Below are 23,567 nucleotides of genomic sequence, written 5' to 3'. Positions count from 1 at the left end.
TTCATTAGAAAATGCCAATTTGTAAAACTGAAACTTTTCAGCCAAAAGGGTTGGTTTTGACAAAACTGTTGTCAGTAAGGTTTATCAGGTCCAGAATGGAATTTCTGGTCAAAACTAGAAAGAGAGGCCCACCTCAGAGTAGCCAATAGCCTAGTGGTTACAGCACCCATCTGAAGTGTAGAAGATGCACCTTGAAGTCCATGTTCTGCCTGATTCAGAGGCGGGTCTGGAACCTACGTCTGCGTATACTCACTGAGTGCTCCGACCACGAGGCTATTGGCCATTTATAGGAAGAGTTTCTCCTGTTGAAGCTGTTTTACTCTGACACTGATTCAGAGCCCTGACTCAAGCCCAGGTTTCCCACGTCCCAGGGGAGGACACTAACTCCTAAGCTGTTGGGGATTCTGGAATGGAATTTTCTTTCTCGCTTGTTTTTTTTTTCTTCACACAAAAAACCCTTTTAAAGATGTTAGTTTTGTCCCATTGTGGAATGGGAAGAATTTTGAAAACTTGAAAGGTTTTGCCCCCAGCTCTATTATGAAGTTCGTAGTCTGGGGCGGGGGATAGGGCCAGAGTCAATCCTGCACTGTGGTGCAATCTTATTTCCTGCTGTCATATATCCAGCCTCCCCTTGCAGCAGCTGAGCCTCACAACATGAAGGTTGTCCTGCCATAACAGAGGGGTGAGATAAGATGGCTCAATTTATTTTCTAGCTGTAGACTCTGATTTTTTTTTTTTTTATCTGAGAGGCGTGGGGGGAGGGATAGCTCAGTAGTTTGAGCATTGGCCTGCTAAACCCAGGGTTGCAAGCTCAGTCCTTGAAGGGGCCATTTAGGGATCTGGGGCAAAAAACGGGGCTTGGTCCTGCTTTGATCAGGTGGTTGGACTAGATGACCTCCTGAGGTCCCTTCCAACCCTGATATTCTATGATTCTATCTATGATTGGACAGGTCTCCCAAGGGAAATGATGGAAACCTAGTTGCATTTCCTAATGTACAGTAAGGAAAAGTCCTACACTGGCCCTCAGGTAAAGGGCTAGATGGTCTGTGATAGATCTCTTGCATCTCTAGATGCTGAAGTGAGACCCCTTTCAGAGCTCCATTAATATAGTTTCTGACTGTACAGCAGGTGTCGCTGTCATACATTAGAGATTCAGCACCAAATTCCTCTGTTCTGAGTGTTGTGTGTTTGTAGTGCACACTCTCAATGGATTCCTTTGGCATATTCTGCATCTCTAACATGCATGGAACTCCCATTGACATTGGCACAGAAAATGCCATAGAGATAACAGGGTAGAAGAGAGAGAGAAGCTGGCCCTAGGATGGGGCAGTGGGAGAAATAGTACCACTAAGAAGAGCCTGGAGTTTAGATGGGCACTGTTCACTTGTGGTATTATCCACTCTCTTGTAACTAGAAGGTTGTGGATTGGGAAGGAAGGCAGAGTTGAATAAAGCTGTACTAGGAAGCAGAAGTGGTTGATGTACTTTTCATTTTGATTTTGAAGGAGATGGGCATGAAGGTTTTTACCAACTCTCGGCTGCGGCAGCCCGTGGTGTGTGGAAGTGTCAGACCACGCCCTGATTTCCTTGGCCGTCCTGGCTTTGGTGGAAGTTTGTCCACACCTATGGCTACTGCCAAATTGTCAGGTAATAGCAGGTGGCAGAAAAAAAGATGAAGTTGTTTTCTTCCTGCATGGATCTGTGAGATTAGGAACGCTTGTGGGGAGAAAAGGCACTATGTGGAGTGGACGTATGAGCCTGTGCGCATGTTAGCAGTCACAGATACACACGCTCTATCTGAAATCCCAATCCAGTGTGGAACAAAAGCGTACAGGGTTTCAGGTAATGCCAGTGGAAGCCTGTCACCTCTAAGCCACTGCTTCCAATCCAACCTGAGAGCAGACACTTTCGGGGATATAATACAGACGTGTTGGACCAGCTGGCTCTTGGTTCCAGCATGAGCAGTTTGTACTGAGAGGCAGCATGGCACAGGGATTAGGGCACAGAGCTGAGAGTCAGGAGATCTGGTGTCACGTTATGGGGTGCAAGTGACACTAGTGAGACATTGATCTGCCTTGTACCTCTGGGTGCCTAAAAGTGCTCTGCTGCCGTGGTTCCCTGTCTGGATGCTCCCAGCCAGCTGACGAGCATGCACTGGGTGTCTGTGTGTTGAGCAAACCTGATTCAGCAGCTCGGACTCCAGCAGCCTGCTTGTTGTACTACAGCCAGTCTCTTGTACTCACCAGCCTTGGTTACTATTAGCCAAGTGACCCCAGCACATCCCCCAGTCCCGAATTTCCTCAAAAACATGTGCTCTGAAGTGTCCAGCCCTCTGCTGGACCACTCGGAGATATAATAAGGTTTGTTTCTTCCTTTAAAGAGACAGTACTAAGAGCTTGCCACATTAACTGGCGTTAACAATTACTTCAATTCAGACATGGCACAGGGCTGGCTTAAATTAAAACAAGTTTATTAACAACTGGTCATGGGTTAAGTGATGCCAAGTAAAAGAAATAAACGTAGAGATGGCTACAAGCAAATGAAAGTGAAAACATGAACCTAAAAGTCTAAATCTTATCTAACAAGGCACAGTCTTTGTTTAAGATGATTTCACCCATCAACTACTCTTAGTCCAGCTCGGTTGATTGTCTCTCAGTCAGGACCTTCTATAAAAGTACAAGGTGCTGATTTCCCCTGTCGTCTTGGGTCTAAGATAAATATGAAGTCTCTTTCTGTCCCTTATATTCTCCAAGAATTGTGTCTGTTCTCAAAGTTAGGAAGGCGTATTCAGTGTCCTGTGTCTCTCTGGGATGCAGGAGCCACGATAATTCTCTGTCTCTCAAATTCAAGCTCAAAACAGCTCCTGCTGGTTTGCTTGATAGCTTTGTTCATGGCTAATATTTAAGTTGAGGTAAACACATGTTCCTTGGTCTAGGGCAGATCTGTTTATCACCTTTACCTAGGCTAGGCTGTTTTCTTACACGTCTTCTAGTAACATTATACAGATTCAATTCATAACTTCACAAATAAGGTTAACACCTGCATTTTACAATGATATAAATGACCAGTGTGCTATTACTTTTCAAGTGATACCTTATAAGATATATTTTGAACAAACATCATTGCAGTAGTGTGAATTGCAGAGTGTGAATTCAGGGGTGTTTTAGGGTCACACCTGGGTTTGACTTCCAGTTTTTCCATTGATTCCCTGGGTGACCATGGGCAAGTCAAACAGCCTCCTTTGTGTCTATCAAATTGGGTTTGCAATACATACTTCATGGGAGTGTTGTAGGGACTGGTTAATGTATGTGCAGAGATCTGTAGTCCTCAGATAGAAGGTGCTACATAAATGCAAAGATTTACCACGTTGTCAAAAGATACTCCTATTTCTAAAGCTGGTTGTTAATTTTTCAATGAAACCATTTGTGAAACAGGTTCAGATTCAACAGATCTCCTGACTTGAAAACAACATTTAAATGAAACGTTTTGAAATTGTCAAAATGTTTCATTTAATCATTTTAAAAAAATCTGTTTTTTCCCAATTTGAAATTACTTTCTGTTGCAAAATTTAAGATAGGTATACTGAAAAAGGATAAAAAAGAAAAAAGGGTCAAAACTGAAATGAGACATTTTGCAGTTACTTAAATGAATCGTTTCAGTTGGCCCTGAACCAATTATGTTTCCAGTTCCCAAATATTTTTGAGAATTCAACTTTTTATCCCAGTTTGAGATGAATCTTTGTCCTGGCCTTTGAACGTTAACCTGATTGTGAATAAGGGATAAGTAGTGTATGATTTAGTAGGTGAACATTTCATTCTAACTTTGCCCTTAATAAAAAAAAAGTTGTTGATCTCTTAAAAATATCTGAGGGATGGGAAAACTGTTTCCCACCCATCTCTAACCCAGCTCGCCATTGGGTGGCCTGATGAAGTGAGCTGGTGGGTCTCAATCCATTTCTGGGGGATATAAGGTGGCCACATTCAAAAACTCCCCATCACAGCTGTAACTCAATAGAGGACAATAATTGAATCCCCTGCTTAGTCCTAGAGGTTTTCTCTCCTGAACAAGTTTGAGAAACACTGGTATGGGGGTGGGGACAGTGATTTGCTTACCATTGCCCCTGCTTTGCCAGTTTGGGGGATAAACACTGTGGCATCAGTTTGATCCATAGTGTATGCAAAGGCGACTCTGCCATTGTACCTTTGCTGAATGCACTGGGTTTGACCGAGTTCCCCATTCTCCCTTTACAGAGACTGTTTCTGCAGATGATTCTCGAGGCAGAGTCATGATTGAGACTGTTCGAAAATTCTTCCCTGAGACATGGATTTGGGATCTCGTTTCAGTAGAGTGAGTACTGCTTATTCTGTCTTCTCATCTTCTTTTAAAGGTCCCACTGTTGCCTTTCAAGGCAACAGGAAGGGCATGAAACACTTCCTATAGCTAGCTGCCTTCCACCCCCCGATCCCTGCATGGTGATATTTGTTCAAGGCTGTCAGTTCATGTTCCCAAATAATGCACCCAGCATGTCAGACTTGGCTAGCGAAAGGAAGGAATGTCTTGTTGCTAAGGTAGAGTCAAGAACTTAGGGTCTTGTTCCATGCTCTGCCACTGATTGTTCTGTGGCATGCAGGAGAATTTTCTAGGGGCTTCTCTTCAGAGGATTTGAGTGATGAATTTTGGGCACTCAGACAACAAGGGGAATTCCCCAAGCAGAACATGGGCAGTGCTCACTCTGTTGTCTCTGAGTGCCACATACACACTCTGCCTCATTCCCTCTAGTTCCACTGGCAAGGCCAACATTGTATTCATCATCCCTGACACCATCACCGAATGGAAAGCCAGCGTCTTCTGTTTGGAGAAGGAGTCTGGATTCGGTATCTCTGCACCTACCTCTCTGACAGCCTTCCAGCCTTTCTTTGTTGACCTAACCCTGCCCTACTCCATCATCCGGGGGGAAGACTTCCTCCTTAGAGCCAATGTCTTCAACTACCTGGACAAGTGCATCAAGGTATGTCCTCTTCTTCTCTCTCTGATTAAATGTGTCCCCCACAACCTGGAAGATACCACATCCTTTCCAGGACACCTGTCTGTGTGGCTAAAACAAGCAGCAATGTGGTAAATTTGTTAAGACCTACCTATGGCAAATCGGCCTATTGTGCCAATCCTTCTGGGCCACTACAGAGTAGAGACAGAGCTTGCTGAATTGTGTTCTGGGAGTGGGATATAAGCAAACCTCCGCTGAGAGTTAAAAAGACCAGAAATGTGGGTGTATATGTAGCATCATTCATACTTCAGGGTTCTTTACAACTCTGTTGACTTTAGTGGGGCTACAGAGGCTGAAAGTCAAGGCAGAACCTGGACCTGGGCCTCCCAAAGTGCAAGCAAAGGGGGTTGCAGGTGAGGAGTTGAGCCTGGTCAGATTCTGAATCCTGTCTGGGGTGCAGGGTACAGAGAGCATCAGGATCACAGTGCTTGTATCAGTGGAGTATTTGCCTAGGCAGAGGCTCTGCACAACTTCTGACGGCTGGGGTAAATAGCCTGCACTTCTTGTGCACCAGTCAGCAGCATGAGGCAGAGCTTTCTGCCCTTCAGGACAGGAGGCGTAAGAGCCGTATTTGAACATGTTCTTTCCAGTTACCCATAGGGGAATTCTGCCAACCTCACTACCCTGAGGCAGAACACATCCAATAACAGTGGGATGCACCCACACTCCTCAATAGCTTACACACAGCTTAAAGGGGACCTGTGAAAAATATATGTACCCTCTTCTTTTTTTTTGCTTTTTTGCATTGTATCTAAAAAAACTTTTTCCCCCTGTTTTTTTTTCCTGCTTGATTTTAATATTAAATCATCAAGTCTCATTTTATCCTCCTTTTTTGGTGGAGGTCTCGTAGGATAACAGGAGAACTACAGTGGGAACTTTCTTAGCCCTTAATTAAAGAGGTGTGTTTGAATAATCACAAAAGTATTAAAAATACTTTTCTCTTTACTGATTGTTAAGAGTCTATGTTAAATAGATGTTAACAAACAAAAAGACGGAGTTTTAAATCCCTTTTCTTTTCCATCTCTTGTGATGTCATAATCCCTTTCCAGTTTTCCTAGTAGTCCTGCAACAAAACATAGAAATCAGAAAAATGTTTGGAAGAAAAAGTAACAACCCTTGGTGGCCTTCAATATACCCCATAAAGCAGCAAAAAAGAGCCCAGGCAGTGGTTTTCTATGCAGATCACCTGGAAGGCATTAGCACCTTTTGTACCGAGTGAGAGCATGGGTGCCGGTCAGTATATTAGGTTATTTACTGCCATGGTATATTTCATGTCCCTATGGATGGCTACTAGAGACAGGCAGATGGGAGCTCTGTTAAGGTGTCCTCTGAAAAGTGGCCCATCCAATACCACAGCATCCCTGTTCCGGTTCTGCCTCATAGTGTTGGCATTGGATATCCACTGGAGACAGTCAGAAAGGAGCTCCTGTAATGCTCACTCTGTCAGACATAGCCTGCGCCACATCAGTATTTCTCTCCTGCTTTCAGGTTGGTATTTTGCTGGCCAATTCCCAGGATTACCAGGCTCAGCTCCTCTCCCCAAAGAGAGATGATGGATGCGTATGCGCCAATGAGAGGAAAACCTATGTCTGGAACATTATCTCCAAAAAACTCGGTAAGTTTCCGCACAACTTTCTGTCCTGTGATTGATGCTGGTCTAGTCATGTGTCACCAAAAGCCGATCCCTAACCAGTCCATCTCCTGAGTCCATAGAGCTTGAAGCTACGTTGCCCCAACTTCGCTTGCCTGGGAGGTGCTCTACAGAGAGCTGCATTGCCTTGCCCTTTCCATGTATAGAGCTCAGAGCTCCATCCCCCATGGCTGATCATCTATGGTGACTAAACAGTCATCATACCAGCTGACCCATAGAGTCCCGTACTGCAGCTTTGTCATGTGTAGAGGTCAACTTCCAGAAGAAATCTGCTAACAGCCATCATGCTGGACAATGGAGGTACCTTTTTTCTCTTTATTGGGTGCTATTCCAGGTGATGTGACGTTCAATGTTACTGCTGAGACCAAGAGGAGTGGTGGGAAGTGTGGGAACAGAACATCTGGGAAGCTGGAGATAGGGTGGAAGGACACCCTGATCAAAACCCTGTTGGTTGAGGTACAGTGGAAAGCTCTGGCTCTGTGTCTGAACATCCCTCCCTCCTATGAAGAGTACAGCAAGTATATGTGAAAGCAAGTCAGAGTATCTGAGGTTCCCTAAAGCGCACCAAGCTTGGGTCCAGTGTCAGCCAGCTGGGATAGGGCTGGGTGTTCAGTTTACGAACGATACCACTGCCATCAAGAATGTTGTTGGGAGGGCGAGTGTTTGAACATGATGGAGATCAGAGTGTGTGAGCCAGCCCACCCTGAAACCTCTCCCTCCTTCTAACTGCAGTGCTGGAGAGTTTGTCCTGTCTGCTGCATTAGCCAGCCTGGGGTCAGATTGGCCATGCTGATGTAGCCACTTTGTAGGACAGGACTCCTTTTCCATTACCAAAATACCCTGTGCATGCATTCACTATGTTTGCATCCTGCACTTAGGACAGCTGTTCCCTGGCTGGCAGAAATATTACTACCCTGTATGTCATCTTAAACTGGGACATTCAGGAATTGCCAATAAAAACCTTTGCACCCCACTATCCTATATATCAAGCTATATTATTCACAAGTGACAAAGTCCTTACTGAGTTATGTTGGGGGAAGTAAAGAGAGGGGAGGACTGAAGCAGATGGAAGAAAAATACAGCAAGTTTCCCCCACCCCCTTGTGTAATAGAAGGAGGGAGAACGGGAAAGACTCCACAGATCCAGAACCAATTGTCTAGAGCTCCCCTGAAGTAGCAGCCACATCATGGCTGTGTCTGGCCCCTAGACTCTGGGTATAATACCCTGATTACTTGACAGTATGGATACTGGGATGGCTTTTCATTACTGTCATTGGACCATTTTCTTTTGTGATGTTCATTCTGACATGCTGTATGTGTCTCCTCTCTCCCCTCCACCGACCAGCCTGAAGGCATCGAAAAGGAGGTGACCCAGAGCTCCCTCATCTGCACAAAGGGTAAGGGCATCTCTCCAAATTCTGTACTTGTTGACTGGGACCAAAGCTCTTTCCCTCAGCACTAATTAATAATTTCATAATTCCCTGACCTATCCCCCTTTCACTGAGGCACTGTACAGGTGGTACCTAGATGTGTGAGGAAGGATAGTCCAGGAGTTAGAGTGCTAGTCTGGCAGTGGGATGATGAGGGTTCAATTCCCTGCTGTGCCACTAACCTCCTGTTTGAGCTTGGGCAGGTGACTTAGGGTATGTCTACACTGCATACTAAGCCCAGGTTCTGACTCAGGTTTGGGCCCAAGCCCCCCTTGTGTTCACATGCAAATCAGTCTGACTTGGGTACAGCAAGCACTCATGACCTGGCTCCTAAAACCCTGCTCGGGGGTGGGTCAGAGCCTGAGTCCTGCTGTGACTTGGGTCCATTTGCAGTGTGGCACAGGTCAAGCTGCAGACCAAGGTTATGACATGATTGGAATAACAGAGACTTGGTGGGATAACTCACATGACTGGAGTACAGTCATGGATGGTTATAAACTGTTCAGGAAGGACAGGCAGGGCAGAAAAGGTGGGGGAGTAGCACTGTATGTAAGGGAGCAGTATGACTGCTCAGAGCTCCGGTACGAAACTGTGGAAAAACCTGAGTGTCTCTGGATTAAGTTTAGAAGTGTGTGCAACAAGAGTGATGTCATGGTGGGAGTCTGCTATAGACCACCGGACCAGGGGGATGAGGTGGATGAGGCTTTCTTCCGGCAACTCACGGAAGCTACTAGATCGCATGCCCTGATTCTCATGGGTGACTTTAATTTTCCTGATATCTGCTGGGAGAGCAATACAGCGGTGCATAGACAATCCAGGAAGTTTTTGGAAAGCGTAGGGGACAATTTCCTGGTGCAAGTGCTAGGGGAGCCAACTAGGGGGAGCGCTTTTCTTGACCTGCTGCTCACAAACCGGGTAGAATTAGTGGGGGAAGCAAAAGTGGATGGGAATCTGGGAGGCAGTGACCATGAGTTGGTTGAGTTCAGGATCCTGACGCAGGGAAGAAAGGTAAGCAGCAGGATACGGACCCTGGACTTCAGGAAAGCAGACTTTGACTCCCTCAGGGAACAGATGGCCAGGATCCCCTGGGGGACTAACATGAAAGGGAAGGGAGTCCAGGAGAGCTGGCTGTATTTCAAGGAATCCCTGTTGAGGTTACAGGGACAAACCATCCCGATGGGTCGAAAGAATAGTAAATATGGCAGGCGACCAGCTTGGCTTAATGGTGAAATCTTAGCGGATCTTAAACATAAAAAAGAAGCTTACAAGAAGTGGAAGGTTGGACATATGACCAGGGAAGAGTATAAAAATATTGCTCGGGCATGTAGGAAAGATATCAGGAGGGCCAAATCGCACCTGGAGCTGCAGCTAGCAAGAGATGTCAAGAGTAACAAGAAGGGTTTCTTCATGTATGTTGGCAACAAGAAGAAAGCCAAGGAAAGTGTGGGCCCCTTACTGAATGAGGGAGGCAAGCTAGTGACAGAGGATGTGGAAAAAGCTAATGTACTCAATGCTTTTTTTGCCTCTGTTTTCACTAACAAGGTCAGCTCCCAGACTGCTGTGCTGGGCATCACAAAATGGGGAAGAGATGGCCAGCCCTCTGTAGAGATAGAGGTGGTTAGGGACTATTTAGAAAAGCTGGACGTGCACAAGTCCATGGGGCCGGACGAATTGCATCCGAGAGTGCTGAGGGAATTGGCGGCTGTGATTGCAGAGCCCTTGGCCATTATCTTTGAAAACTCGTGGCGAACGGGGGAAGTCCCGGATGACTGGAAAAAGGCTAATGTAGTGCCCATCTTTAAAAAAGGGAAGAAGGAGGATCCTGGGAACTACAGGCCGGTCAGCCTCACCTCAGTCCCTGGAAAAATCATGGAGCAGGTCCTCAAAGAATCAATCCTGAAGCACTTAGAGGAGAGGAAAGTGATCAGGAACAGTCAGCATGGATTCACCAAGGGAAGGTCATGCCTGACTAATCTAATCGCCTTTTATGATGAGATTACTGGTTCTGTGGATGAAGGGAAAGCAGTGGATGTATTGTTTCTTGACTTTAGCAAAGCTTTTGACACGGTCTCCCACAGCATTCTTGTCAGCAAGTTAAGGAAGTATGGGCTGGATGAATGCACTATAAGGTGGGTAGAAAGCTGGCTAGATTGTCGGGCTCAACGGGTAGTGATCAATGGCTCCATGTCTAGTTGGCAGCCGGTGTCAAGTGGAGTGCCCCAGGGGTCGGTCCTGGGGCCCGTTTTGTTCAATATCTTCATAAATGATCTGGAGGATGGTGTGGATTGCACTCTCAGCAAATTTGCGGATGATACTAAACTGGGAGGAGTGGTAGATACGCTGGAGGGGAGGGATAGGATACAGAAGGACCTAGACAAATTGGAAGATTGGGCCAAAAGAAATCTAATGAGGTTCAATAAGGATAAGTGCAGGGTCCTGCACTTAGGATGGAAGAATCCAATGCACCGCTACAGACTAGGGACCGAATGGCTCGGCAGCAGTTCTGCGGAAAAGGACCTAGGGGTGACAGTGGACGAGAAGCTGGATATGAGTCAGCAGTGTGCCCTTGTTGCCAAGAAGGCCAATGGCATTTTGGGATGTATAAGTAGGGGCATAGCGAGCAGATCGAGGGACGTGATCGTTCCCCTCTATTCGACACTGGTGAGGCCTCATCTGGAGTACTGTGTCCAGTTTTGGGCCCCACACTACAAGAAGGATGTGGATAAATTGGAAAGAGTACAGCAAAGGGCAACAAAAATGATTAGGGGTCTAGAGCACATGACTTATGAGGAGAGGCTGAGGGAGCTGGGATTGTTTAGTCTGCAGAAGAGAAGAATGAGGGGGGATTTGATAGCTGCTTTCAACTACCTGAAAGGGGGTTTCAAAGAGGATGGCTCTAGACTGTTCTCAATGGTAGCAGATGACAGAACGAGGAGTAATGGTCTCAAGTTGCAATGGGGGAGGTTTAGATTGGATATTAGGAAAAACTTTTTCACTAAGAGGGTGGTGAAACACTGGAATGCGTTACCTAGGGAGGTGGTAGAATCTCCTTCCTTAGAGGTTTTTAAGGTCAGGCTTGACAAAGCCCTGGCTAGGATGATTTAACTGGGACTTGGTCCTGCTTTGAGCAGGGGGTTGGACTAGATGACCTTCTGGGGTCCCTTCCAACCCTGATATTCTATGATTCTATGATTCTAAGGTCAGCGTAGTGCAGGATGGATGCGTTAGCACAGTGCTGAGACCCGGGTCAGCCAATTGTAATCCCAGGTTTACAATGCAGTGTGGATGTTCCAGCACAGTCCCACAGACCCAAGATTAGTGTGCAGTGTAGACATATCTCTAGTGTCTCTGTGTCAGTTCATTTAGTGGAAGAACAGCACTTTCTAATAGTGCAGGGGGCCATATAGCTACCTAAGATACGTAGTTCACTGGGCCATTTCAGGCATGTGCTGGCCCCCCTGAAGGCATATTTGATTGATGTCTTCCCCTCAGAGTTTAATGTTCCATTTCCTTTTCCCAGTGAGGATGTAAGGTAGGGCTAGGAGTGGGGAAGAGAGATAGGAGAGCCTTAGATTGGATTTTGCCATGAAGAGTGGTCAGTAGCCAAGCTGCTGTGGAGGCCATAGAAGACCACCTGCTAATGGAGGGAACAGAAAATAGGACTCTGACCCTCACCAACATCAAGTGCCTTGCCAAGGAGGGTCCTTCAACCTGGGTTCCTGGCCATGACAAGTGCCATCACAGCCTGTGAGCACTGGCCTTGCCTAGATACGTTGACTTCTGTGGACTGTGGTAACTTACATCAGCTGAGGATTTGCCCTGTTTTGTCTAGCTTTCACTGTATTCATTTTATTTTGTCTCCTTCACTCCTGCCTATTGTTAAGCTCTTGGGGGCAACAGCAGCAGTTTCCATATACTGTTCCCCATTGTCTTCTGATGTTGATTCATTTTCATTTTTCCAAGAAGTGCTTAGTTGCTATGATCAAAATTAATCTAATATTTTCCCCACAGATGCTGCAGCCACAGAACCGGTGTCTCTGAAGCTGCCTGAAAACCTGGTAGAAGGATCAGCCAGAGCCTTTTGCTCTCTCACTGGTAAATCTATTAAGTTTTGTATTGAGATTCTTGCACCTCAGGAAAGGCAAACTTCTGAGCAGCAAGGCTTATTCCTGCCTCTTTGAAAGTAACCATTCAGCTTTGCAGTGGTAGAAGACACCCTCTTTGCCAGAATCCAGGTTCTGAATGTTGGTGATATTCCTTTCTTTTGGTATAAAGTGTTTATTGGCACTTGTTTAGGTTGACCCAATTCTTTGCCACTCATGCCCAATGCACCCATCCTAAACTCATGCCAATAAAACCTTGGTGCCCCACCATCCTATATCCCAAGATACATTACTCACAAGGGACAAAGCCCTTACTGAGTTATGCTGGTCCTCCCAAAATCATACCAATAAACCCATTACATCACCGCACCCCATCATGTGCTCTGTATGTACCATGCTTTCTAGAAATACTATTTTAGCAATGTTGTAGCAAAGGGGTTTTTTAAAGCTTTATTAAAATTCTTTTGTATCCCTCTGTGAGTTCAGTTATCCAGGCCTTGGAAGGAGAACAAATAGAAATTAATACAATTTTAGAAACCTCTAAATATTTCACCCAAATACCATTTTGAAATAAATAATTGCATTGCAGTTAAGGCCTGATACATTGAGGTGTACCAAGCCTTAGAAACAATTGATGGGTGTCCCATTGAGGAACTAAGAAATCCTTCCCCTGAAGTGTTATGAAGCAGGGTTCCCAAAGTTTTTCATAGTGGGGGCAATATTTTAGTACAGAGACTGCCTCCTGGACACTTTTTTCCCTCACCTGATTCATGATCACTGAGATACGCTTCTCCATCTCTTGCCATCCCTGTGACAACTACAGCAATTTCTTACATGGAGAGGTAACATTGGGAAAGTATTTGATGCATTTCAGCATTCTCTTAATGCATTTTAACAGCTGGAAATAAAGATAAAATGCCTGTAGCATGTGACCTGCCTGCTCTTTATGGACAATCAGCAAGGGCTGTGGAGACCACAGTTTGGAAACTTGCGTTCTGAAGTGCCCATTTCTAGCACTGTTGGGTTGGGAGTTCTTTAAACCTGTCCAGGGCTCTTTTGCCTAGGCTGTACTGACAACTGTAACTTTCTTGGGATAAGGAAGAAACCTTTCCAGGTGGGGTGTTTTTTGTTCTTAAATAAAAACCAGCTGTTTGAAGCTTTGCAGGCATTTGCCATGTTCAAGATATTTCTGGTGCAGATTAGCTAGCAAAGTGCAAGTGTGGTGGGCAAAGGGGCATGAGGTGTGGGGGTTTCTTGTCTGGGATTTTTTGCTGTCTTCTACTTTAGAACAGAACAAATGTGTTCTCCTGTGCTCGGGATTCAAGGATTACTGAGAAAAGTAGTGGTAGAATCTCTGCAGTCAGGGGTTAATTCTAGAATCTCTGCCAGGGTCTTGAGGGTCCCTGTCTATTGTACTGATGTTACTGTTCTGTAATACATATTAACTTTACAGATTCTGATGTTGGCTCTGTGGGAAACTCACTCCCTATGTCTCTGTTCCCAGGTGATATCCTGGGCACAGCCATGCAGAACCTGCAGCAGCTCCTCCAGATGCCCTTTGGCTGCGGGGAGCAGAACATGGTCCTGTTTGCCCCCAACATCTATGTCCTGGATTATTTGAATAAAACGGGGCAGCTGAGTGAGGCGACCAAATCCAAGGCCATTGGATACTTAGTCAGTGGTGAGGGGCCTGGTAGCTCTACATTTTTCACTTAACTAAGCACACTGAACCATGTAGCTGCCTTGTAATACCCTGCTGACCTGCTTGCTCCTGCAAATCAATTGGTAGTTCTTTTTGAAATTGTTCCTTACATCATCCTGCCTCTTCTATTCCCTCCCCACCCACTTTTTCACCTTGTTTGAGGTTGTCTATTTATGTCTTGTCTTCCCGCCTCTTCCAAATGGCTGGTTTTTGTTGTCAGTCCTTAGTATGCTCTCCTTGCTCCTTTCCCCCAGGCTTTGATGCCAAGTCAATGTTCTTCTGCTCCCCTCAGTCCCTCCGACACATCGCCATTTGATTCCTCTAATTGGGGTTCTGGATTTATTTGATGGCAAATTAAAATGGGATTTTTTTGTTGGTTTTAATCAGGGAACATTTCCTCCTCCTTGTGTGTGTTCAGGGTACCAGAAGCAGCTGTCATACAAACACCCGGATGGATCCTACAGTGTCTTTGGGACCAGAGATAATGAAGGAAACACATGGTGAGAGCTGGGAAGCTGGCGGAGGCCTAGGCTGGTAATGAATCCATGAGCTGCAGATGAAAGACGCACACACTAAATAAATCAATCACACACGTAAAGAGCATGGACTAGAACTTTAATTCTACAGCTCTAAGAACAGACATCTCTACCAGTGATGCTAAAGGAGAACTCTTAGCTGCTACTGGCAGCAGGTCCCTTTTTCTTCTCTGTAGATTCACCCACTTGAGATGACATGATCATACAAATGCACGCAAAGTCAGCATTTTACAGACAGATTAAAGAAAATGTTATGTGCCATCATCTGTCGCTCATTCGCCTCCTGGTCTGTGTGTAGGAGGGGAAGGGACCTGCATTGTGTTTTGACGCTTTAGACTCCAAGTGACTGCTCATATCTGTGTTGTTCTCCTCCCAGGCTCACCGCATTCGTATACAAGTCATTTGCACAAGCCAAGCGCTATATCTTTATTGATGACAGTGTCCAGTCCCAAACTCTGATCTGGCTCTCAAGCAAACAGAAGTCAAATGGTTGCTTCCAAAGTGTTGGGAAACTCTTCAACAATGCCTTGAAGGTGACACATTTCTGCTCCCTGCCAAACTTCCTGTCCTGCCACTGGGAAAGCACTTTCTTACCACTGCCAAATAGCATCTTTAATCACCAATTCTGCCCTTTCCCCGGGATAACTCTTCAGACATACACCACTGTTAATGTCAAAGTTTAATGGGTTTCATTTTCCAAAGCATATCTCTCATCTTACAAATCTATTTTCTTTCCCCAATCTCCCAGCTCCTACATTCTGTCCCATCCACTACAGATGTACAAAGTCGAAGAAGTTCTTTGCTTGCTGGCAGATAGGGGCTCCGCTCCCACATCCTCTAAGGCAAGCAGCTGCCCCTATGAGAGGTTAATAGGCTCGTTCTTCTTCCTTAAGAATTGCTTCCATAGCTGGCCAGGCTCTTCATTGTAAAGAAGAACTCGGCCTGCAATAGAAGCAGAGCCAGTCCGACGTGACCAGCAAACACTGGTGATCAGTTTGAGAACTGTTATCCTGAACTCGCTGTCCAGGCATAATAGGGTAATAACACAATATGGGAACCACTCTGGTGTAGTAAGTCAGTGAAACAGTTCAGGGGGAGGAGAAGGTGGTCCCTCTCCCCAGAATTACTAGTTCTGTCATGTGTTTTATTCAGGGAGGAGTTGACGACGAGCTTTCACTCACAGCCTACATCATCACGGCTTTGCTTGAGGCTGCACACCCCAGCTCGGTAAGGATTCCTTCACTATGGTTGTCCTGCTGTAATTTGTTTCAGTCAATTGGCTTGGCCCCAGAATGTGTTACAAATTGCCTGGGTACTGGAAGTGATGACCCACAGGACATGGCTGCATGGAATGTGTATGCATTTGCTGTTAATAAAGAGAAGGGGCTACATACTGTCCCCAGTCTTCAAGCCGAAATTCCACTGCACTCAATAGGGTCTAGGGCAGTATATGGCTCAGTGTAACTTCTGATTAAATGAAATGCTAGATGTGCCTATAAACTTGCCAGGCTCTTGTGCTTGTATTATATCTCCGCCTCAAACATGAGTCGCTCAGGACCAGGAGAAAGTTCAGGGAAGACCCATGAAACCTCTAAATGGGTCTGTTACCTCATTTATCTCTGAATATGTGCAGAGATGGAATAAGCTCCAGTTCTTCTGAATGATACACATGCGGGAACCAGTTAAAAAATGTAAAAGTCCATTAAAGTGAGGGACACATTGTGTCTTGCTTTACAGTGGTTGGCGTAAGGGAGAGCAGAGGCTGGGCCTTAGACCCTAACATATCAGACTTCCTGACTTGTATTTTCCATACATTTTTGTAGCAGGTGTTCTGTTTCTGTCTGAGGAGCTTGCTTCCTCCTGGCCTATATTCTGCAGCAGTGAAGACATGGAGTCAAATTGTGATCTCCGTGATGTTGGGGTAACTTCATTTACTTCAGTGTAAATCCAGGACAACACCATAGATGTCAATGGATTGACACTGAAGGTACTCTGAGCAGAATCTGACCCATAATGTTGAGTTTGTCCATTACGACAGAATGTGATATTACCAATGGAAGTTTAATAACTTATTGTAGAGCTAAGAAGAAGCAGTGGGCTGGAAGGGGGAAAGAATGAGCTCTCAGTTATACTCAAATTTTAACGTCAATAATGAAATCAAAGGCATGATAACAATGTTTATGATAACAACAAGGAGGCTGGTGGCACCTTAAAGACTAATAGATTTATTTGGGCATAAGCTAAATCTGGGCATAAATCTGTTAGTCTGGTGGCATCTTAAAGACTCCTTGTTGTTTTTGTAGATACAGACTAACATGGCTACTACCTGATACTTGATTGCTTTATGATGATTCCCTAGTCTGAAAATCCCTGTTTCAGAGATTTCATGCTGCCCCTCCTGCAGTCCTTTCAGACCTAAAAGGTTCCATGCTCGCTGCAGTGATGGTGGCCAGATAAAGTGAGCCTGGAATGTTCTGGAACAGAAATATTTGGCTGGGTGAATATGTACGTCACCCCCCCCCCAATTTATTTCTTTATAGCACCCCGTGGTCCGAAATGGCCTGTTTTGCTTGGAGGCTGCATCTGGAGAGGAAATCAGCAAAGTTTACATCCAGGCACTCCTGGCCTATATCTTCTGCCTGGTCGGCAATGAGGGGAAATGTGACTTCTTCTTGAAGGAGCTGGACAAATCCGCTAAGAAAGTTGGTGAGTGTCACCTGGTTTTTCTGGGACATTAGCACTGATGGCAGATGGGCCTACCTAGATTATACTGCCACCTTTAATTCTTGTGTTCAAATCTAGAAACCACAGTAACTATATCTGTCATGGAGTTTGACTCATTAGACATTGTGACAATACTCAATACAATTGCCTCCGTGGGTCCCGTGTTTCCTGGTGAATTTCGCTAACCTCAGAGGCTCACTGTGACCCTCCACATAACCCTTCTCTCTCTCTCTCTCTCTCTCTCGAGACAAGGGTCACAGTCTACTGAGCGGTTTCAGAGTAGCAGCCGTATTAGTCTGTATTCGCAAAAAGAAAAGGAGTACTTGTGGCACCTTAGAGACTAACGAATTTATTTGAACATAAGCTTTTGTGAGCTACAGCTCACTTCATTGGATGCATTTGGTGGAAACTGTCTACTGAGCCATTTTCATCATAAGCCAGTGAGGGAGGTGAGGAGAAGTTTATCCTTCCTTGCACAGTCTCTGTCTCCCAGTCTCAGTGATTAATCAGGGGGCAAAGGTGGGGGGGAGCCCAGGCCCACCCTCTACTCCGGGCTCTAGCCCAGGGACCTTATTGGTATCAGCTATGGTAGCTGACCTTTTAGAAACATGACATGTACAATTTCCTGGGCTACTTCCCCCACACAGCAGCCCTCACTTCATAGCAACCAAGGTTTTAGAAGATTGATGTGGTAAATTTGCTCCGATTTCCGGCGGCCTGGCTGCCACACCTTATAGTTCACCTCTCCCACGGCTTCGATTACTTCGTGGGGTCCCTGCCACTGGGCCAACAGTTTACTTTCTGCTGTGGGCACCAGTACCATCGGCCGACCCCTGGTGGAAACCGTCGAAGTTTCGCTTGGTGGTTATAATGGGTTCATTGGGTCTCCTGTGCTCTCTCCAAGTGTTCCTGTACAATGGGCGTAACTCGGGCTATCTGATCTCTCATCTGCAGTACATGCTCAACTATGTTCCTTCTGGGATTTGGCTCCTCTTCCCAGGCTTCTCTGGCTATATCCAGTATATCCCGAGGGTGGCACCCATATAGTAGTTAGAATGGAGAGAAACCCGTGGAGGCTTGCAGAACCTCCCGGATGGCAAACATGAGGTAAGGCAATAGGGTATCCCAATCTTTCCCATCCCAGCTAACCACTTTCCTGATCGTGGCCTTGAGGGTCCCATTGAATCTTTCCACAAGGCCATCTGTTTGCAGGTGGTATACAGAGGTCCATAGGAGCAATGTACATGGAGCAATGAACAGAGATCTTTCATCAACTTGGACATGAAAGGTGTCCCTTGATCAGTCAATATCTCCTTGGGTAGCCCAACCCAGGCAAAGATCTGTACTAGCTCCTTACCTATTGTCTTGGAAGCTGTGTTGTGTTGTATAGGGGAACAGCTTCTGGGTACTGGGTTGCATAGTCCAGTACAACAAGCACATGTTGGTGGCCCCGGGCTGTCTTCTCTAGGGGCCCTACCAGATCCATGGCTATCCGTTCGAAAGGAACCTCTATTATTGGAAGAGGTATCAAAGGAGCCTGCAAGTGCGGGCGAGGGCTATGTAACTGACACCCCGGACAAGAATTGCAGTATCGCCAGACATCTTCATGTACTCCTGGCCAGAAGAACCTCCACAGGATCCGTGCCTGGGTTTTCTCTACCCCTAGGTGTCCTCCAAACAGGTGACTGTGGGCGAGACTCAATATGGCTTTTTGATGTTTTCGTGGCACCAGAAGTTGTTGTATCTCTTGCTCCTGCATTTGCACCACACGGTACAGGAGATCTTTCTTCACTATAAAGTAAGGTCCGGGACCCCGGACCTTCCCATCCACGGGTATTCCATCACTCTCTGCCACCTCTTTCCTGGGGTTATCATATCTGGGATCCTCCACCTGGTCCCGCCCAAAAGTCTCTCTCTGAGCACTAACCTGCCCAAGCTGCCAGGGGCCGGTTTCTGCTTCTTCCAACGGCTTGCCACCATCATGGCTGGGGGCAGCCTCTGGCTCACCTTCTGTGGTGGAAGTTTCTCTGTTGGCTGCTCGCGTCCATCTGCCTACTAGGGAGGTCTTCTGGCCCTGGGTCAGGATCTGGGTTCCCAAGGCCTTTGCAGCCTTTTTTTTTTGTCTTCTGGGTCTTTCGGGGGGCTGAGAACAGATCCTGAGAAATCTTAGTGAACATCGGGGGTTGACATTTCCCCGGTGACGAGTTGCTGTCCTCAGGGTCCCCACCTCCCTCCAGCCTCTCTGGGGGGAGTAAATTATCAAACCCTGGATAGTCCCTCCCAATGACTACAGGATATGGGAGTTTGGGAACTACACCCACGGTCATCTCAATGGAGTTTCCCTGAACCTCTATCTCTACTGGGATGGTGGGGTAATGGCTCACGACCCCATGCACGCATGTCACTGCTACGTGTTTGGCTTGTAGCAGCTGACTACTTTTTACCAGCTTACCCGATATGAGGGTGATAGCACTCCCAGAGTCCACAAGCACTGTAGTCTCTGCTCCATTTATCCTCACTGGCCTGGTGTAATTATGCAGGGCTAATGCGACCCCCACGAGGTGGATAAGGGAGCATGGGACCTCCCAATCCCCCAAGTTACATTGCATAGACTCCTCGGTGCTGGGACACTGTGCTGCTCTGTGTCACCACTCCCCACATGCATAATATCTAGAATTTCTTTTAATCACTCCCCTATCCTAGGGGTTAGAGGGTTTAGTCCTGGGGTTCCCCCCACTCAGGCCAATCCCTTTCTTCTGGGGTCCCCGCTGGTTTTCGGCCCCCCCTTCTTCCACCTAGGACTCCCTGGGTGTTTGGCTGCCCAACCTTCCAGGGTTGGGGTCGGGTGCTTGCTTTAAAAGGGGCATTCCTTGGGTAGTCAGGTCAGTTCCCTGGCTGTCATCCGTCTTTCTACCAGTGTGATCATCTCGTCGTATGTGGACGGATTATTCTGGCCTACCCATTTGCAGAGATCTGGCGGCAGTCCCCGCATGTAATGGTCTATGACCAGGGTCTCCAAAATCTCCTCTGGCCTGCACACCTCAGGCTGTAACCACTTCTGTGCAAGGTGTATGAAGTCGAATAGCTGGGACTTCGGGAGTGTGTTCTCCTGGTATGTCCACCCATGTAACCTCTGGGCCCTTACTGCTGCCGTTACCCCTGATCGTGCTAGGATCCTTGCCTTCAGACGGGTATAGTCGGTGGCATCCGTGTCAGGCAAGTCAAAGTAGGCCTTCTGGGCCTCTCCACACAAAAAAGGGGTGAGAATGCTGGCCCACTACTCCTGGTGCCATGCCTCACGCTGAGCAGTCCTTTCAAATGAGAGGAGATATGCCTCTACATCATCTCCTGACGTAATGTTTGGCAGACAACCAATGGCCCTCAGGGTTTGCGTCCCGTCGGACCCCCGGGCCTGCGTGGTGAGGATTTTCAGCTGGTCCATCACCTCTCTCAAAAGGGCACAATCGCAGGTCGCCTGGCTCATCGATAATTGATTGGTTTCCTGCTGTAGCCGCATAGGCTCCTGTTGTGCCATTGCCTGAACCCAGGTGGCCTCCTGCTGGGCTGCCATGGCTTGTACCAGAGCTCTTACCACTTCCTCCATTGTGGTACAAAGCAAACAAACCAAACCCAAAAAAACCATACAAAACCCGACTGCACTTTTTTAAAAAAAAAAAAACCTCTTTCTTCCACCACGCTGTGAACAAAGTCCCACTCCTGACACCAGTTGTGACACTACTCTGTCCTTGCCTCCATGGGTCCCACGTTTCCTGGCAGATTTCGCTAGCCTCAGAGGCTCACTGTGACCCTTCACATAACCCTTCTCTCTCTCTAGAGACAAGGGTCACAGTCTGAGACATTTTCATCATAATCCAGCAAGGGAGGTGAGAAGTTATCCTTCCTTGCACAGTCTCTGTTGTCTCCCAATCTCAGTGATTAATCAGGGGGCAAAGGGAGGGGGGAGCCCGGGCCCACCCTCTACTCTGGGCTCCAGCCCAGGGACCCTAATAGTATCAGCTATGGTAGCTGACCTTTTAGAAACATGACATGTACAATTCCTTGGGCTACTTCCCCCACACAGCAGCCCTCACTTCCTCAAGCTCCACTTCACCCTTACCTCAGCGCCTCCTTCCTTGTGCCTGATATGGTGTGTACTACTCAGCCTCTCCAACAGCCCAATTTCCTCCCACAGCTCCTGACATGCACACCCACCTGACTAACCTGGAGACTTTTAACTAGTTTCAGCCAGCACCTGATTGGCTTCAGGTGTCCCAATCAACCTAGCATTCTCCATGCCTTTTGGAAAGTTCTTAATTGGCCCTAGGTGTCTTAATTGACCTGGAGCAGTTTCCATTTCACTTATCCTGGTACGAGGGATTTTTTTAGCCTGGACCTAATATATTTATCTCCCATTTTCTATAGCCATCTGTCCTTGCCTCGTCACAAAATACATAGGGAGATAGGCAGGCCCATAGTTAGGCAAGTTGAAATGGGGATGCTGTGAGGATCTGTGGTTTTGTTTTTAACACACAACCCAGATTGACCCTCCTCTCTTCTTACTGAAGGAGCCCTTGACTGTCATGTCCACCTCCCTACCTCAGCCAGGCTTCCCAAGCTTCCCTCCTGCATGCACCTGTTTGCACAGGAGATGTCCAATATTATGTAATACTTTGACGCGAAACTTTTTGTTTATCAACGATTAGAATTTACTGGGCCTGATTCTGACCTCCCTTTCACTGATGCAAATCAAAGGTAGCTGGAAGGAGAGAACTGGGACCAGTGTGTGTCTCTTGCTTTAGTTCTAGCCTTTCCTCTCAGGTTTCAGAGTAGCAGCCGTGTTAGTCTGTATTCGCAAAAAGAAAAGGAGTACTTGTGGCACCTTAGAGACTAACAAATTTATTAGAGCATAAGCTTTCGTGAGCTGAGTGTGAGCTGTAGCTCACGAAAGCTTATGCTCTAATAAATTTGTTAGTCTCTAAGGTGCCACAAGTACTCCTTTTCCTTTCCTCTCAATCTCTGTCCTATCTTTTTATGTGACTATCCAGTAGAAAGAGTGACAGCTTGTGGCACACAAATATAATTACAATCTAATCCAAATATCCCTAAGGCCAGGTGGATGAGTGACTGCTCCTGCAGAGTAGTCTGGTGGAATATTGTGTTCAGTTCTGAACCTCCCCGTCTCAAAAAGGATCTAGCAGAAATACAGGGGGTTCAGCGATAAAAGACAAAACTGACCAGAGAAATGGAATGATTTCCATTAGGAGGCAGATTGAAAAAAACAGAGTATTTAAAGCAGAGACAGAAAGAAGAGAAATAAAAGAATGATATGGAGAAGGTAGATTGTGTGCTTCTGTTCTGACTTTTTCATAATACCTGACTAAGGGAACATTCAATGACATTGAAAGGCAGAAACTTTAAAACTGATAAAAGGAAATGCTTATTAATATAACACACAATTAGTACATGGAACTCATTGCTATTAGAGTCCATTGAGACCTAGAACTTATTCTGATTCATAAAAAATCAGAAGCGTGTATGGAGAATGAGAATATCCACAGTTACATTGGGTAGGATTTAAAAAATCCCCAAAATTTGAAAGGGATTAAATTGTTATATTTCAGGGTGTAAGACTACCCATACCCAAGGAGGGTTAGGAAAAAACTTCATGGGTAGGTTATTCCATAACTGCCCAATTTGCAATTTCTTGTACCTTCCTCTGAAGGTGGCTGGTTCTGGTCACAGTCAGAGACAGGGTACTGGATGAGATGGATCACTGGGTGGGTATGCCATAGCAGTTCCTCTGTTCTCCATGACCAGAGCTTCAGTGAAACATCAGGAGACTTAACCAACTATCAGATAATGGATAGCTGAGGTTTGACTGCACAGAGCAATCTCCCTCAGAGTCCCAAATCCAGCCTCCTTTGACTCCCTGCTCACCTCAGGGAAGGACGATGCTGTGATCAGGAATGGAGCTTGCAGGATTTAGCACCTGAACCTAGGTCCACCAGACCTAGCCTTTGCAGTTCTCCCAGTCCTAGAGAGAGCCAGGGAGCAGGAATCAAATTTTGCCCTGCTTTACATCTGTAAATCGGGAGTAACTGGATTTATTGGAACTGGCAAAGGTACAGAAAAAGTGCAACAAAAATGATGAGGGGTATGGAATAGTTTCCATATGAGGTGAGATTAAAGATTGGGACTGTTCAGCTTGGAGAAGAGACCACTGAGGGGAGCTATGATAGAGAACTATAAAATAACAGCTGGTATGGAGAAAGTGAATAAGGAAGTGTTATTTACTCCTTCACATAACATGAGAACCAAGGGTCACCCAAAGAAATTAATAGGCAGCAGGTTTAAAAAAACGGAAGGAAGTATTTATAGA

General features: G+C 46.2%; 1 protein-coding gene across 2 annotated transcripts in view; it reads left to right on the top strand.

Annotated features, from left to right (window-relative positions):
* The window catches only part of LOC119849751 (ovostatin-like), a 65,243-nt gene that overhangs the window by 31,653 nt on the left and 10,023 nt on the right, over positions 1–23,567 (top strand). For both annotated transcript variants that reach the window (XM_038386940.2, XM_038386939.2), the window contains 12 exons: positions 1,505–1,646; positions 4,250–4,346; positions 4,779–5,007; positions 6,532–6,658; positions 7,029–7,150; positions 8,039–8,090; positions 12,135–12,218; positions 13,731–13,907; positions 14,347–14,428; positions 14,841–14,997; positions 15,617–15,691; positions 17,005–17,170. In XM_038386940.2, the coding sequence (XP_038242868.1) occupies positions 1,505–1,646; positions 4,250–4,346; positions 4,779–5,007; positions 6,532–6,658; positions 7,029–7,150; positions 8,039–8,090; positions 12,135–12,218; positions 13,731–13,907; positions 14,347–14,428; positions 14,841–14,997; positions 15,617–15,691; positions 17,005–17,170 (1,510 nt within the window). The remainder of the gene's footprint in view (positions 1–1,504; positions 1,647–4,249; positions 4,347–4,778; positions 5,008–6,531; positions 6,659–7,028; positions 7,151–8,038; positions 8,091–12,134; positions 12,219–13,730; positions 13,908–14,346; positions 14,429–14,840; positions 14,998–15,616; positions 15,692–17,004; positions 17,171–23,567) is intronic.

The sequence above is a fragment of the Dermochelys coriacea genome, chromosome 1, assembly GCF_009764565.3.
Source record: "Dermochelys coriacea isolate rDerCor1 chromosome 1, rDerCor1.pri.v4, whole genome shotgun sequence".
Classification (NCBI taxonomy): domain Eukaryota; kingdom Metazoa; phylum Chordata; order Testudines; family Dermochelyidae; genus Dermochelys; species Dermochelys coriacea.
This window is presented reverse-complemented; position numbering and strand designations above follow the sequence as displayed.